The sequence below is a fragment of the Carassius auratus genome, chromosome 11, assembly GCF_003368295.1.
Source record: "Carassius auratus strain Wakin chromosome 11, ASM336829v1, whole genome shotgun sequence".
Classification (NCBI taxonomy): Eukaryota; Metazoa; Chordata; class Actinopteri; order Cypriniformes; family Cyprinidae; genus Carassius; species Carassius auratus.
Window position 1 is genome coordinate 2,731,335 of NC_039253.1, and position 15,640 is coordinate 2,746,974.

The window sequence follows — 15,640 nt, forward strand, 5'->3', positions numbered from 1 at the left end:
TTCCATCAAACACATTTTCTGTTTCCTACCCATATTTTTGGACATTTTTGTATATTTTTGAAGAATATTTAACAAACACACCCACCCACACCCAATGCACTTACAGTGTAAGTACAGAAGTCTTAGTGTAAAGTTATTCCAAATGAAAACGATTAGTTCATGGTTTCATTAAATGTACACTCTGGACGTCATTTCATTTCATTAGGTTAACTAGATAGAAGACGTCAATAATGCTGTCCATCACACATCAGCTCTGAACCATCAGCAGCAGACATAAATCATCATTGTTTATCAACACACTTTTCATTACAGTCACATTTTGGACGTTAAGCAGCCAGCTGTCAGTCTAACTAAGCATGTGCTGTCCAACAGGCCCTTGAGTGACTCATCAAAATGCCAGCCCTAATGGAGAGAGGCTTTTAACAGGCTCTGATATCAGAAACATTTCTGTAAGATCGCCTCCATTAAAGCTGAGGTCTGAGGTTTATGAAGAATGCAGCTCCACGATGCCACTCTCTTTATCACAGTAGTCTGTTGTAGTCATGGAAGAATGATGCCCCTGACGCACGAGCGCTGGGTCGATGTGCTTCCGCTGAGACTGAAGCCGTTTGTACGGTTAAATGCTGAGCGAGCTGCTTGCTCAAATCTGTTAATGCATTGGCTGCTGTATGAACACACCAGGATAAGGATACAGTCTTTAGTAGTTGTTTTTTCTTTCTTTGGCCAAACCAGGTATTTTGATTTGAGATGAACCGGAATTTCTACTTATGCTTTCGATCGGAAGGAAATCGAGCCAGCGAGCGAATCAATAAAAGCAGAGTGGAGGAGGAAAGTTCACATCAGCTTCTTTTTCCTGCAAACTCATTAGAAAGGAAGAGAGCAGAAGAAACTGCAGGACTGATGCTTCATATTATAGTCTGCACCATGAGGAGCAATCTAAATTGCATAAATAATGATTTTTGGAAGGTCTTCCAAAGAGTATCCCCAAATTATGGTTAGACCAAAACTTAAGATATAAGTTAAATGCTAAATGCTTTACACGTTTTAACACACTTCCCGGATTTTCTGCTTTCTCAAGATTTGCTGGAAATAATGAGTTTAATTGTGATTGTTATTTTATGGTATTAACATTATTTTATTGACAGCTGTTTTTGACAACGTTTTCTAAAGTTTTGTAAAAAGAAAGCAAAAAAAAAAGAATTTATTTATTTATTAACTTGTATTTCTTTCTTTCTTTCTTTCTTTATTTAGAATTCACAAGGTAAAACAATTAATCGCACCAAAATAAAAGTTTTTGATTACATAATATATGAGTGTGTCCTGTGTATATTTATTATTTATTTATAAATACACACACGTATGTATATATTTCAGGAAAAAAATATTAAATATATTTATTAATTATATAAATTATCTGAATATAATTATAGACATGTAAATATTATCAAAATATATACTTTTTGGCTGTGTTTTTATATACAGTATACTTACATATACTAATAAATATACACAGAATACACACAAATATATTATGCCAACAGATTTTTTATTTTGGATGCGATTAATTATTTGACAGCCCTAATATATATATATATATATATATATATATATATATATATATATATATATATATATATGCATACACTTTAAAAATACAAATATATTTTGCTTTTTATTTCAATATTTCTGTCCATTAAAATACGTCCACATTGTAAATCATTCTGAATCAATATAAATCTGGTTTATAAATTGGTTATTCCATCCACATTTGCATGTGAAAACAGTGAAGCTCTGTTTACAACATATGTTAAGCATTTGTTTTGGTCAGAAAAAATGTTGACAGCACATTTTTCATCTTTTACATTACAGTTTGTAAAATATAGTGTTGACACAATATTTAGTGTCATTTAATCCCCAGTGTATTTTAGAAACAAATAAACTATTATGAAATAATACAAAATAAATTAGACAAAATAAAATAAAATAAAGATTTGAGTTACATCTTTATTGGTTTTGGAACAATATAAATGTCAACTCTTTTATTAATTTAAAAAAAAAAATTAAACTACCGATGTATGATTTATGTTGTATGAATGGTTTTTAGAAAAAACTATGCATGAAGGTCCATCCCTAAAATAACTCTCAGCAGGCCATAAGCAGATTGATGAGACTGTAGGTTCATAAATACTCACCTCTGACTTGCCAGAAAGTGAAATAGTTACCAGCTGCCATGAGTGTGTTGAAAAGGAGCAGTTTATGGAAGGAACATTATATTTGGGGGTTCTTGACATCAAAAAGTAACTATACTATCTGGCTTCGAAAAGCATCCTGAGAGAAAGTATTTTACCATGAAACATTACACACTTCACTTTTAAAATCCTGATTGGTCTTTGACACTTCAGTGGTTTGAACTCTGTACGAGGCGCTGCCAGTGTTACTGGAACTGTAATTTGCTCAATAAAAAATTGGCACTCAATAATTTGCAGCTCATTAGTAGTCACATGATGTCACCATGAGCCAAATTTCATATAACAACCATAATTAGTCCCTTGAGCAGAAGCTGGTTTGACAGGCCTCGCAACATTTCTTTAGCTTTTTTCTTTATTTTCAGCTCTGATTAATTTAATTCATGCTTTCATTTATCTCATTTAAGGTTATGAAATTAGTAATGGCCACCTAAATTAAAAGTTTGTGTTAAGCATTTGCAAGGGGCCATTATACACACACACACGTATATATATATATGTGTGTGTGTGTGTGTGTGTGTGTGTTAAAGTTAACATTTCTTATTTCCGATTAGTTTTAAATTTACTTGTTTAACTACAGCTAAAACTGAAATTGCAATTAATAGATAGTTAATTATTACTATTGTATAGTTATAATTAATTATAATTATTAATATAATTTAAAATATATAGACATTTAAAAAAAATCACAAAAGTTTCAGGGAAAATTACAGTGAAAACAAGAAATATAAAACTAAAACTATCAGAATGCTAACAAAATTCATAATGGTGTCTCAAATGAGACTACAATAAAATAAAATAAAAAAATAATGCTCTCTTTCTGTATAAATACATACATATTTAAGTCTGTACAGGTTTGCTGATCTTTACAGAAAAAGTTGTTTTGCCGTGTTCTGTGTCGTGATTAAATTATTAGCAGATTGGAGGTCCAGATGAGGACACGTTTGCTAATTGCACCGTTTGACTTTTAGCCTCATACAACTGACACTTTCTTGTGTTGTTGTCAACAGGGAAAAGGCCAAAGCAAACAAATCAGTCTCCAAGATTCTTGCGTTTTCCTTGCTTGTTCCAACTGTTGAAACCAAATAAACTGCAAACAGCTGTTTCCACATCTCATTAATTATTTAAAGGCCTCCCAGAAACCTCTGTGCTGATCACCTGTAAATACAGTCCAGTGAACTCACCGGGTCTCTAATAAAAATCAAACACCTTGGAAAAGTCTTCATTGTGGCGATAACAGAGCTGTACACACATATGAGGAGACTCTCATATACTTATAGATAGCTCTATACTTCATGCCAGACAAGACCACCCCAGAAACCAGTGATTAAAAAAACTTCCTGAACAGAACAAACTGAAACCGCTAAAACAATTCTATTTGAGACCCAGACCCCTAATATGAACTGCTCACAGAAAGTTAACATGGGGCCTTTATATTAAGTCTTTCAAGAATATATTTATTTTTTAATGGTTTCAGATTCCAAAATATAAATGTATATGAAATGGTGAATGAATTATGTAATTATATGAGTTGTGTAAATTATATTACAGATATAATCCACCGATAAGAAGGAACAATGGTTTAATAGCTCCCCCTTGTGGACACAACATGAACTCGTACATGTACTCCAGGCTACATTAGGAATAGATTTTGACCCTGAAGACAGAGGGTCAGCATGCAGACTTGTGAGTCATCAACAAGTGAGGTCCAAGGACTTCTAAGAAACAACAGAAGTCCATTTCATTTCATTTTAGAAATGTTATTAATTGGCTTACAGCATGGTATTTTGTTGACCTCCAGTTCCGGAATTCACACTGTAGGGATGGCCATTTACACTCAAATGTAAATATTTAAATATTTTGAGATCTCCGGCTGTAGAAATCATGGACCGGACCAAACGGGCGTCAGTGATTAAAGAGGCAGGGGCTCGAGATATTATTATTGTATCTGATTGTATTAGTCTATAATAGAATGATTATCAAAAAGAGCAAATGGTAGAAGCAGATGAACACAAAACCAAATAACAACAAATTTAGAGAGGATAAACAGTGCACATAGGTTTTAAACACTTTGGCTAACTTATGTTGCGCCGCACATGTATCAAATGTGCATCCTTGGAAGTGCAAAGTTTTCTAGCATATTTACTTTAACTTCTCTGGTATAAATCAATGGTACGACCCATTTCTGATGCGGACAAAATTACAACAACAGTACAGAAAAACAGTACAGACTTCAGAAACTCAAACACAGAGAGTACATCCAGAGATTTTTTAATGTAATACATTTGAGCAATATACAATATAAACACATCAAGCACTAGGGGACGTATCAGGTCACAGTTTTGGGGGTCCTGTTAGTCTCCAGCCTTCCTTTTTTCCAATCTTGGTGAACATAGCCAAAGTTCCCAAACCAAAACACGCTGTGGTACCTGTGATAGCACTGTGTGCTAAAAAAAACAAAACATAAAACAAACCCATCAGCAAACTTCTTTAACAACAACAACAAGACACCATTGCAGCTTATATATTGTATTATATTGTACTTACTTCGTGCCCCGAGGAAAATACCTGAAGCACATCCACCGATGAAATAGTTGGTTGGGTCGTCAGGTGCTTCTCTGGCCTGTGCGCTCAGACAGGTGGCCATTCCAAAGATGGCGCCCATGGCGGCTAAAAGGGTTGCAAACAGGAAGTAAATTATTGAAGCAAGTGTGTGTTGCCATCTGATATAACGAATTTAAATTAAATATGTATCTACTGTTCTGACACAAGGCCAACACAAGCAACCGTAAAGATAGTATTTTATAGCTGAATGTAGTACGTCTGAATTACATTCATTGTACATACATTACAGAATATACATTCTAATGGTTACTAAAAAGTTATTCAAAAGCAGCAGCTATTCAGAGCAGGGCTCGACATTAAGCTTTGACGTGAGCTTGTCCTTCAGACAATTAATCAATCATTCACTTGTCAGATTTAAAAAAATTACTTGTCCAGGTTTGTTTTTTTTTCGTGGCACAAATGTAGGTAATTTGTTCTGAAGCAGTCTCATCAGTGCTCTATCAGGTATTACTTTAATCAGCATATGTATTATATTTGCCTTAAATTGATTGCTGTTACACTTTTTAACTTTATGAAGGACAATATTTTCTGATTAAATGTACATGTCTCCATTTACCTCAAATTCTTACATGTGATCAATAGATTAAGTTAGAATAATAAGACACTATGTCTGTCACTATTCAAATGAAATCAGTAACAACAAACTCCATCTGTCCAAATGCATGAATAATGTTATTAGATTAATGTTTTACTTTTTTGCAATACAAATATGAAATGTAACTTTTAAATAATACAGGTCAGTTAGCATTTGTTGAAGCATCAAAAATACATTTTGGTCCAAAAATTAGGACTTTATTCAGCATTGTCTTCTCTTCCGGGTCTGTTGTGAGTGCTTTCACGACGCTGCTGACCGGTGCACCCAATAACAAAGAAAACACATCAGCAGCGTCATACGTCAACAGCATTCAACAGCTTCAACAAATTCTAACTGACCCTCTGATGTCACATGGACTACTTTGAAGATGTTTTTATTACCTTTCTGGACATGGACAGTATACTGCACATACATTTTCAATGGAGGGACAGTGTGTGTGTGTGTGCGTATATGCATGTATATATAAAGAGAGAGAGAGAGAGAGAGAGAGAGAGAGTCTGCGTCGACATTCCTACCATGAGGACACAGTTTATTGGTCTTACCCATGGTGACAGTGCCAGATGTTGCTCTGGTCAAAGCCTCAACAGCTGTTTCAGGTGGAAATGCCACAATGTGGTAAGCAGAACCTACCAACCCTGCAGAACAACAACAGAAGTAGTAGTAAAGCACATGAAGCTTTCTTTAATAAAGCATCGTCGGCATCATTATGAGAGTCACACAAACAACACAAGTAAGTGAGGTATTAAGCAAATCCACGACAGGAAACTGATAGCAGCCCTTGATGTTATTGTGCAATCACAAAATACACGCTGATGCCACTTTACAGTTATATAAACCAACTAACCGACGGAATTAAGCCGAAAATATGAATTTAGCACTATATTACTAGCTAGTGTGCATGCTAGCAGCTTAGCCTTTAGAGTACATAAACAATGGGCATGTTAGAAACCACGCTTAAATGATCCGTTAGAAACCCTAGAATCCAGAAACACCGCAGACTGACCGATGGCAGTGGCTATTTTGGTGGTGATCCATGTTTTGGCAACGCAGTCTTTGCCCTCTTCCAGATCCCAGTAGCCCATTTCTGCATCAAGGACACGACTGAAATATCGCGAGAGTTCTTCTTTTTGGGTTTATTGGCGGCTGGTGCACAAAAGAGTGCAATACTGCCACCAACTGCTATGGAGTGTGAAACACATTTCCTTCTCCCTCTAAAAAAGTATATCCTCTCAATTTAGTTTCTCTAAGGCAGTGCAGTCATAGGCCATAAAATTTATCTTTTGAGCTAAAGCTTCTTGATCTCATTCTTCTAATGATCTTGTGGATCAAGTCGCATTCTCACCATCCTCCAATCCGATTATATACAAACCGAGGTTATTAAAGGAAACTATAATTAAACCATAAAAAGTTACTGGAAATATATATATATATATATATATATATATATATATATATATATATATATATATATATATATATTTGACTATATGTTGGCCGACTGAAATGTCTAAAAATACAACTGAAATAAATGAATAAAAATAGACATTTTTAAACGACAATACTAGTAAAAATGACAAAAAAAAACACACACAATAGAAATAATAAAACTTCAATTAAAATCAACATGAATGCAGAAACTATACAAATAAATTCCAGCCCTAACATTAACAAATACTATAATAGTTTAGTGATTCTAAAAAAAAAACAGTGATCTTTATTTTAGTGATTTAATGTTATGCATAACTACAGGTATTAGCTAAGCACAAACAAGTTCAGATTGCAGGTTTTATTTAACGATTCAGCTGTAACATCTTGTATGAAAAACAGAGAAAAAATAAAGAAAAGGAAAAGGATTCTTCTTAAAGGTACACTAAAAAAAATAAAAAAATAAAAAAAGATAAAAGAACCTAAAATAAACACTTTTAAGCCTAGATAAATATAGCCTAGATTTTGTGTATTGACATATTGTGACTTAATATTAAATTTTTAAAGTTGAAGTAAATAACTGTTAACCTGAATTTCCATGAATTAGGTGACTGTATGTAATTTATGTAAACTAGTCTTTGAAAAACTTAATTTTATCATTTAGATATTATTTTTAATTACTGATACAATCTAATTTTACAAAATGTAGGCTAAATTAAACGGGTATATTTTAAAATATTATTTTATTATTATAAAAACTAGATATCAGCACATTCATATTATTATAATTAATAATAAATAGGGCCCCCAAATCTAAAGCTATATTTGGAGCCTCGCAAGTGCATTTTGTAATCACTGCTGTCTCTCTCGGTTTCATTGACTCTGATTGGCCAGCGGCTCCAAATATCATTTCCGGGTCAGGAGCTACAGGTTGCTACGAAGTTGGTGCAGATGACACGTCAGCTGACTGGAAACAACACAAACTACAACACCTGCTCGAATAAGATAATGTCACAAACTTCCGAGCTGCATGTAAACGCGCACTGACTGACGTCTGTCGCTGCATTACAGAGTCGCGCGCCACTGCTTTAGCATCACGCACGCGGAGATCGAGAGAGAGTTCAGCATCATTCAGTCCAAACCCGCGGAAGATGATCAGCCCAGCGGTGCGGCGTTACCGTGGGTGAGAAAGAGCTTACCGGGCTGGTGTTTTCTTCTTCCGTTTCCCGAGCATGTCGTCCCCGTCGCCGGTGCAGATAAGAGAGGCGAACGCGCACCTGGCGGCGCTGTACAGACGCGTCACGGACCTGGAGCAGAGGCTCGAGGACGCGGAGAAAACCGTGCGCGAGCAGGCGGAGAGCCTCATCCGCAAAGACGAGCAACTGCGAGCAACCACGCAAGAAATCACGGAGGCCAAGGACAAGTAGGAGAAAGAAAATATTTACTTCCTTAAAGGGGAAGTTCATCCAAAAATCCAAATTCTGTCATTAATTGCTCGCCGTCGTGTCGTTTTTAAACCTATAAGGCCTATGTTCATCTTGGGAACACAAATTAAGATATTTTTTGATGAAATCCGAGAGCTCACTGACCCTTCTTGGACCGCAACACAACTACCATGTTTAAGGTCAAGAAGCATAGTAATGACATAAGTAAAATAGTCCATGTGACATCAGGGGTTTTGCAAAGCAACGAGAATACTTTTTGTGCACAAAAATAATGACTTTATTCGACAGCTCTTGCCGCCACATGCCGCCATAGTTCAATTCAAGTTTATTTGTATAGCGCTTTTTACTATACAATTTATTGCAAAGCAACTTTACAGGAAATTAAGTTTCTACAATTTTAGTAGTAGCTTAGTGAAAAGAGTATCATGATGCATGTGCTTGCTTCTGCATCATGTAAACAATGCATGCACATGGCGCTTAACACGCTCATGCATGGTTGTTTATTTGATGCAGAAACAAGCACATCCGTCGTGATACTCTCCACAATGGAGATTGGATGAGGAGGATAAGAGTTGTTGAATAAAGTTATTTTTGTTTTCTTTATGCACTAAAAGTATTCACGTAGCTTTGTAAAAAGATTATATTAAAGATGGATTATATTAAAGATTTATCTTCAACATTTCTGGACCTGGGAATATTACAGTTGTGTGTTACTGTCTATGAAGGGTCAGAGTGCTCTCGGATTTCATCAAAAATATCTTAATTTGTGTTCCTAAGATGAACGAAGAGTGGGTAATTAATGACAGAATTAAATTTTTTTGTTTAAACTAACCCTTTAACACAATCGTATGGTGCAGTAGATGCATAATATTGCATTATTTGACGTCAAAACCATGTATACGCTAAATCAGAAAGCTCAAATAAGCTACTGTAAGCAACTTCTGCATTCAAACTACCTCTGAAATAAAACATAACAGATATTATTGGATACGATGGTCTTAGAAAATGCAGATGGAAGACAGACAGGTTACTGTTTCCTAACATGTTTCCTCAATCACTCTGCTGTTCAGTGTGTCCAAACAGCTGATAAAAGCATCACAATAATCCACACCACCCTAGTCCACCAGTTAACTACTTGTGAAGTGAAAAGCTGCGTGTTTGTAAGAAACAAACCCATAATAAAAATGTTTTTAACTTTAAACTTTCACTTCAGGCTTAAATATGAGGCTGTGATAATGCTTCCTCTAGTGGAAAAAGTCAGTCCCTGTCGTCCTCTCACATCAAAACAAACAAATATATTTGTTCAGAACTATATTTGATTGTGAAAGTTGCTTGACCTGTGCATATTTCTCTCCTGATTCAGATGAGATTTTAACTGGAGGATACGTTATTATGGATTGTGGTTTCAACAGCAGCTGTTCACAGTTAAAAGCATCGTATTGATGGATTTGTTGATGTATTTATCAGCCGTTTGGACTTTCAACAATAAGATCTGTGGTTAGAATTATTCAATATAGTCACGCCTCAAACATGAATTTTAAAAAGGCATTGTTTTTATGAACTTTACGTTTTTTTACAGCCATATCAAACAACAATTATAGTCCTTATATAACAACTGTTTTCCAAAAGAAATCAGCCTCAAATTAATTTTTAGATGTCATAGATAATTTTGCAGAACAAAACATGAAAATGTCTTCAAGTAATAAGCAGCCAAAAAAAAAAAATTTTCGCCACGTTTACTCTCCCTCAAGTTATTCCAAAATTGCATGAATTTCTTTTTCCATACTATGAACGTCAATGGGGACCAAGAACTGTTCGGTTATCCAGATTCTTTTAAACATCTTCTTTTGTGTTCAACAGCTCAAAGAAACTGATACAGTTTTGGAGCAACTTGAGGGTGAGTAATTATAGACAGAATTTTCATTTTAAACAAATCAACGACTGCTACTCTTAAAAAAAAAAAAGGGTGAATTAGCTGTCCAGATTGGCCTACAAATTGATGTTATTACTGAACAGCTCTATTCCGATTGGTGCAACTAATGGTGCATTAACTGCCGCTTTAATTAAAAAGGGTACTTTTTATCTTTATTTTTCATGTAGAGAGATTTTCTTCCTCCATGAGAAGCTCTGTCAATCGGATGAATCCATCCATAAACTCAACCAAACGATTAAGGAAAAAGATTCTTTAATCGGACAGTTACAACACCGATGTCAGCTGTTGGACAACATTTGCAAAAGCCGTCCATTTTTGGACAGCATGCTGGCCCAGATGGCCGAGGCCGAGAGGATGGGGCCTGTCAGTGACTTGGGGAAGCCCACGACCAACAGCTCTCTCAAGGACGGAGAGTCCACCTGCAGCCCCAGCTGCCTCTCCAACCACAAAGACTTCTCCCTCAGCGAGGACGACTCTGACGATCAGGAATTAGATGGGGTTGTGTTTGGGACCACAGTATGAGTCTCAGTTCAACCGCTCCTCATCTCAGGTTTAGCAGCCTGTGTGTTTTACGGTTACAACTGATTCAGTGTCTGTCAGAACATCTGTCGTATCATAAAACAGGTTAGTGGAGTGTGAATGGGAGGCTAGTGTAAAGAGTGAAAGCCTGGTCAAGTCTGGCTAAATCTGTGGGCAAATTGGTGCAAGCATGCCACATATCTTTTAGATTTGTCCCTCAGGTTACTGAATTTTAGGTTCAGTTTAAAATAACTAGTTAATTTATCTTTATTCTTCCCTTTTTGACTTTTAAATTTGAATATGTTTTATCTCTCTGTTTATACCTTATGGATTTATTGCGTTACATGAATGTTTGAGAAGAACATCTTTACAATTTGCGTTGAAATGAACTGTTACATGCAGTTTAATTTGTTACCATGATTTTTAAAAGATGTTTTAGAGATGTAATATACTGTGACATTGCATGCTTAGCTTACCGTTTTGTCGGAGCCACTCAGTGAGCAATTTGATGCAAAACAATTTTTTTTTACAATTATGATGTTTATAAATATTATGTTAATTGATACAATTTGTATACAACAGAAAGTTCCTGAAAAACAGTTTTTCCTCCCCTGTTGTTTAAAAATTTGTGCTGGAAACTCACAAGTATCAAAAGTCAATAAAGGGAGTAATATACAAAAGGAGTGCGAGGCTGCTGTAGAAAACATACGCTGTAACTTAAGATGCATGTATATAATTGTGATCTATGCAGTGAAGTTGTTCTCTGAGAGCCTCCCTTAATGAAACCATTCTTAAAAAAGAGCTTCTCCAGATAAACCGAGCAAATCCAAGTGAGCTAAATGCATTTACAGGCTCATGGTTAAGAAATCATAGAGTGTAAAAACACTTGTGTTGAATATCTCCTAGAGCTGTTACCTGCGTTGAAAGAATCATGTTACATTTTACATGTTAACATAAAACGGCTGACCTATTTTATCGTTCATTTCATTCGGCCAAGCAAAATCAAGTCTATGCAAGCCTGTCATGTTTTGCCAGATGGAGCCATAATGTTGTGCGTGAGTGCACTGATGATGGGGCATTATTCATGTACAGCGTGTCATGTGTCCTGTTTAGATGTGATGGTTACACAATATTTTCATGTTCGTTTTAAGAGTTACATGTGGTTTTGAACTGCAGCATGTTACATATTGGGGCATGCCATATTAATCTTGCTAGTGCCCTGTACAGAAGTGAATATTTTCTCCTACAGATGAAGCAGTGCCTCCAAAGACTGATGGTTACTTGTTCAATGGATTTATTTATTCTGAAAAAAAAAAGTCAAATAAACTATTTTGTTATTCTTCAGTGCTTAATGTGTACTTTTTCCTGATGCATTGTGCGACTTGTGAGAGTAAATTTACGGTGAAAGCCAAGGTTTGCTCTATGAATGCAATAAACATTTTTAAAAACCACTTAAAATGAGGTAACTTTATTCACTCAATCAATAAAAAGAATCCTAAAAACATTTAATTACTAAAGCACACCATGAATAACTCCTAAAGCCTGATTATTTCAGTCTTACAGACTTAATCAGATGGAACATTAAATGGTAATATTTCAATGTGATTCCCATCATTCTGACAGATGCTTTAAAAACATCACAGTAAACACTGCTAAAAGGGATTAGAAAAGTACATTTGTAGCTCAACTTTATGATTTGAATTGGTTTCGGTGTCTTTGAAAGGTCCTTCCCTAAACCAGAGGTGTCACCTAGAATCTAAAAACGCAGTAGGCTTGCTACAAAAAAGGTGGATATGCAGAACATAATTCAAATCCTAATATTAAATAACATTGCATTCATTAAAATTGGAGTACAAATTAATCTTTATTTCAATATTTAATCAGACACTTTTTTAAATTTTTTTTACATTATTTCCATTTTCACTAATAGGACAAATAATCATGTTGCATTAAAAGTGCTTCTGTTGCATTGCACTCATACAGACTCCGTGGAGAGAAAACCTTATGATGCATGTTTAATGGAGTCAGTGTGGTAGCAGCACCTTCCCTCTACCAATGCAGTTATGAAACCCTTTGGTCCCATCAGGGCCGACAGGCTGGCGAACAACCAGGACACTTAAAGACCTCATTATCTGATTGGGTGACACCGAGTCGCCCATCTCAGGCTGAATGACCTGGGCGGCATGTTTACGTCTCTGGACCCAAGGACTGCTAGTGTAGCCCAAGTCGTCTGGGGAGAGCTCACCCGAGCCCTTGTACCTGCTGGAGGAGGACGCACCAGCTACATTGGGAGAGCTGCTCAAAGGATGTGTGGCCAGAGGAGAGGTCACATGACTGCAAGGAAAAAGCTTACGAGGCAGAAGAGGGCTTCCTACAGGACTGCCAAGGGGATTCCTGTAAGGGTCAGAGCGGAAAGTCGAGACCCGTGGGATGGCGAGGGGGCTGCCGTAGAGGGCCTGAGGACGGGAGACTCTGCGGTTGGGCCGAGGCGAAGCCGGGGCAAAATCAGACTCTGAAGAACTGCAAACAGCCGAATCCTCCAGAGAATAAAGGAAGCGCCTGGACTTTCTGTTTGGCCTTTTTAAACTCTCATTGTCAATACCTTCTTCAGACTCTTCCTCCGCTAGACCTTGGCTCCATCCTGGTTTACGTGTTCCACGGCTTCCCAGCAGGACCGCGCAAACGCCCCTTCCTCCCTTCTGCTGCTCTTCCGCCTTCAGGGCTTCGTAGGCCTTTCGTGCGCCTTCCAGATACTCATACTCCACCACAGCACACACTTTGTGCCCCAGTTCCAGGTGTCTCTTAGTATAGCACTTCAACTCCGTAGGGATCTCTTTTCCAGGCCGCAGAATGCGGAGAGATGAGATGGTGCCGTAGGGAGAAAACACCCGCATTGCGGCTTCCATGATGCCTGGCTGCTCCACACCCGGTGACCCGTTTCCCTCGTCTTTGACTGGGCCTACACCATCTAGGAAGTTCCAGGCCAGAAGTAGCTTGCTTGTGGGGATGCACAGGAGCCAGTCAGGTACCGGAGTCCTTCGTCGCACCTTGGTTCCCATCTCATTCACTTCCAGCTGCGGAGATGCTCTTGCAGCCGCCAGCGTGGTGTGCCAGTCACGCGTGAGATCTTTAATCTATGAAAACAAGAATCAAAGCACAGACACAAATACTTTAATGTTAACTATAAGAAATGGCTAACTGGTAAATGTCTAGTTCCTTCACTATATACCATCAAAAACTGTAATTATACTGTAAAATACTGTTAAGTTTGTAATTTCTAGTGAAAGAGAACAAAACTTACACTTTGTGACAGAATTCCCTGTGTAACACTTTTTCATCTTCATAATTGTTTCTGATATTTTTTTCTTAGCAATTATGTAAATCAGTGTTTAAGGTTTCATCTTATGTTGTTAAATGAACATTTATCAAATTATTTGTGTTGCGTTACCTCGTGTCTTGTATTTCTATGACACTCTGCACCTTCTTTATAGCATCTACCGTCCTCAGCCTCTGAAAAAGCTACTTGAAAGGAGTCATGTGAATTTCTCTTTACCAACTATATTTTTAGGTGGTTGTCAGCCAATTATAAAGGTACAAAACAGATTTAGTAATTTAGAGGGTTGGTCTTTAAATATTACATCAGTTTTTATTATTATCCTCCTGGGACCATGAGTCCGCTGTTGACGACATTATATTTTAGTAAATCTCTCTTAAGGCCATTTTACACACATACTGCATAAAGGAAAATGGTAAAGCAAATAATTATTTCTTTCATAAAATAGTTGAGAGTCATCTTTATACAAAGTTTGGTATAAAAAAAAAAAATCTTGAAACAAATGTATTGGTGTAATGTAATATATATATATATATATATATATATATATATATATATATATATATATATATATATATATATATATATTTTAATTATTTTTTTTTAATAAAATTTTTCACATTTTTTATTTTTTTATGTTCTAAACAATGTAAAGATGAAATAAAAAATACAAAATTCACAAATCTTTTTTTTTCTTCTGGGTCTTCTGGGAAGGTCATTTTTTCCTTTTAAACTACATTTTAATTTAACCTGTAAAACATTAAGTGTAAAATTCAGACAACCATTTTTTTTTTTTTAGGTTTTACAGTTTGTTTCGTGATGACCCTCTTTGGTTATCTCACCTTCTTGAAAGATGTCAGCAGCTTCAAACTAACATAGCCCATCTTGTTTCTTTGGACATGTTTTAGCAGAAAAGCATCATCTTCCAGATTCTCGTTAGAAAGGTAGTACTCCAGCTGGGCAGCAATCTTTTGGATCACATCATCATTTGGAGGAATCCAGAGATCACCCTCACATAATCCCTCTTCAAAAACATCAGTCAACTCAGTTGAACTCCTGAAATTTTAAAAAACAAATATCTGGAATTAGTGGAATTCCCAGATCGGATTTTACATTAAAATTAAGAAACTCTTAAACTTAATTTGACATTTCATATATTTTCAGAAAAATTATAAACTTATCCATTAACCTACCCATCAAAACTGTCATTTAGCCCATCATCAGTGAATGAGAAGGGCCCCTTTGACTGCTGAATGTCTTCACAATGGAAGATGTCAGTAAAACCAGGGGAGGACATGCTGTTGACAAATTATTTTGATGCTACTAACACTGACACAAACATCGAAAATATGTGCTAATTAGTTGTTAAACGGTGTTGTAAACAGCCTACCTGGCGGCTTTAACTACATGTTTCGCCGTAAACCGCCACACATCACCTGAAAACAGGTGATCCTTTTCAGAATACTGATTTATGCGTCCTTACGTCACCGCTAAAAACGAGGAATACTGGGCGACGTG

At 36.3% G+C, this 15,640-nt stretch overlaps 3 protein-coding genes across 3 annotated transcripts; 1 reads left to right on the forward strand and 2 right to left on the reverse strand.

The window, feature by feature from the left end:
* Positions 1-4,501: 4,501 nt before the first annotated feature.
* Positions 4,502-6,602, reverse strand: LOC113110757 (NADH dehydrogenase [ubiquinone] 1 alpha subcomplex subunit 11-like). Its single transcript, XM_026274923.1, has 4 exons — positions 6,470-6,602; positions 6,009-6,101; positions 4,794-4,916; positions 4,502-4,693 (listed from the first exon to the last, which is right to left on the reverse strand). Exons 1-4 carry the CDS (start codon positions 6,546-6,548, stop codon positions 4,581-4,583), a joined length of 408 nt encoding a protein of 135 aa, XP_026130708.1. The 5' UTR covers positions 6,549-6,602; the 3' UTR covers positions 4,502-4,580.
* Positions 6,603-7,758: 1,156 nt separating this feature from the next.
* On the forward strand, positions 7,759-10,844 carry LOC113110759 (vimentin-type intermediate filament-associated coiled-coil protein-like). Its single transcript, XM_026274925.1, has 2 exons — positions 7,759-8,314; positions 10,437-10,844. The coding sequence occupies exons 1-2, from the start codon at positions 8,124-8,126 to the stop codon at positions 10,789-10,791; spliced, it is 546 nt and encodes a 181-aa protein (XP_026130710.1). The 5' UTR covers positions 7,759-8,123; the 3' UTR covers positions 10,792-10,844.
* Positions 10,845-12,685: 1,841 nt separating this feature from the next.
* On the reverse strand, positions 12,686-15,640 carry LOC113110758 (la-related protein 6-like). Its single transcript, XM_026274924.1, has 4 exons — positions 15,513-15,640; positions 15,316-15,420; positions 14,965-15,178; positions 12,686-13,922 (listed from the first exon to the last, which is right to left on the reverse strand). Exons 2-4 carry the CDS (start codon positions 15,417-15,419, stop codon positions 12,813-12,815), a joined length of 1,428 nt encoding a protein of 475 aa, XP_026130709.1. The 5' UTR covers position 15,420; positions 15,513-15,640; the 3' UTR covers positions 12,686-12,812.

What these genes read in the sequence shown, in the direction of transcription:
- LOC113110757 (XM_026274923.1), bottom strand. Translation starts at nt 6,548, where the DNA reads ATGGGCTACTGGGATCTGGAAGAGGGCAAAGACTGCGTTGCCAAAACA. An exon ending in CAAAATAGCCACTGCCATCG is followed by an intron (nt 6,102 to 6,469) that starts GTCAGTCTGCGG and finishes GTTGTTCTGCAG; the next exon opens with GGTTGGTAGGTTCTGCTTAC. An exon ending in ATCTGGCACTGTCACCATGG is followed by an intron (nt 4,917 to 6,008) that starts GTAAGACCAATA and finishes CAACCCTTTTAG; the next exon opens with CCGCCATGGGCGCCATCTTT.
- LOC113110759 (XM_026274925.1), top strand. Translation starts at nt 8,124, where the DNA reads ATGTCGTCCCCGTCGCCGGTGCAGATAAGAGAGGCGAACGCGCACCTG. An exon ending in ATCACGGAGGCCAAGGACAA is followed by an intron (nt 8,315 to 10,436) that starts GTAGGAGAAAGA and finishes TTTTTCATGTAG; the next exon opens with AGAGATTTTCTTCCTCCATG.
- LOC113110758 (XM_026274924.1), bottom strand. Translation starts at nt 15,419, where the DNA reads ATGTCCTCCCCTGGTTTTACTGACATCTTCCATTGTGAAGACATTCAG. An exon ending in CTAAATGACAGTTTTGATGG is followed by an intron (nt 15,179 to 15,315) that starts GTAGGTTAATGG and finishes TTAAAATTTCAG; the next exon opens with GAGTTCAACTGAGTTGACTG. An exon ending in TGCTGACATCTTTCAAGAAG is followed by an intron (nt 13,923 to 14,964) that starts GTGAGATAACCA and finishes TTGTTTTCATAG; the next exon opens with ATTAAAGATCTCACGCGTGA.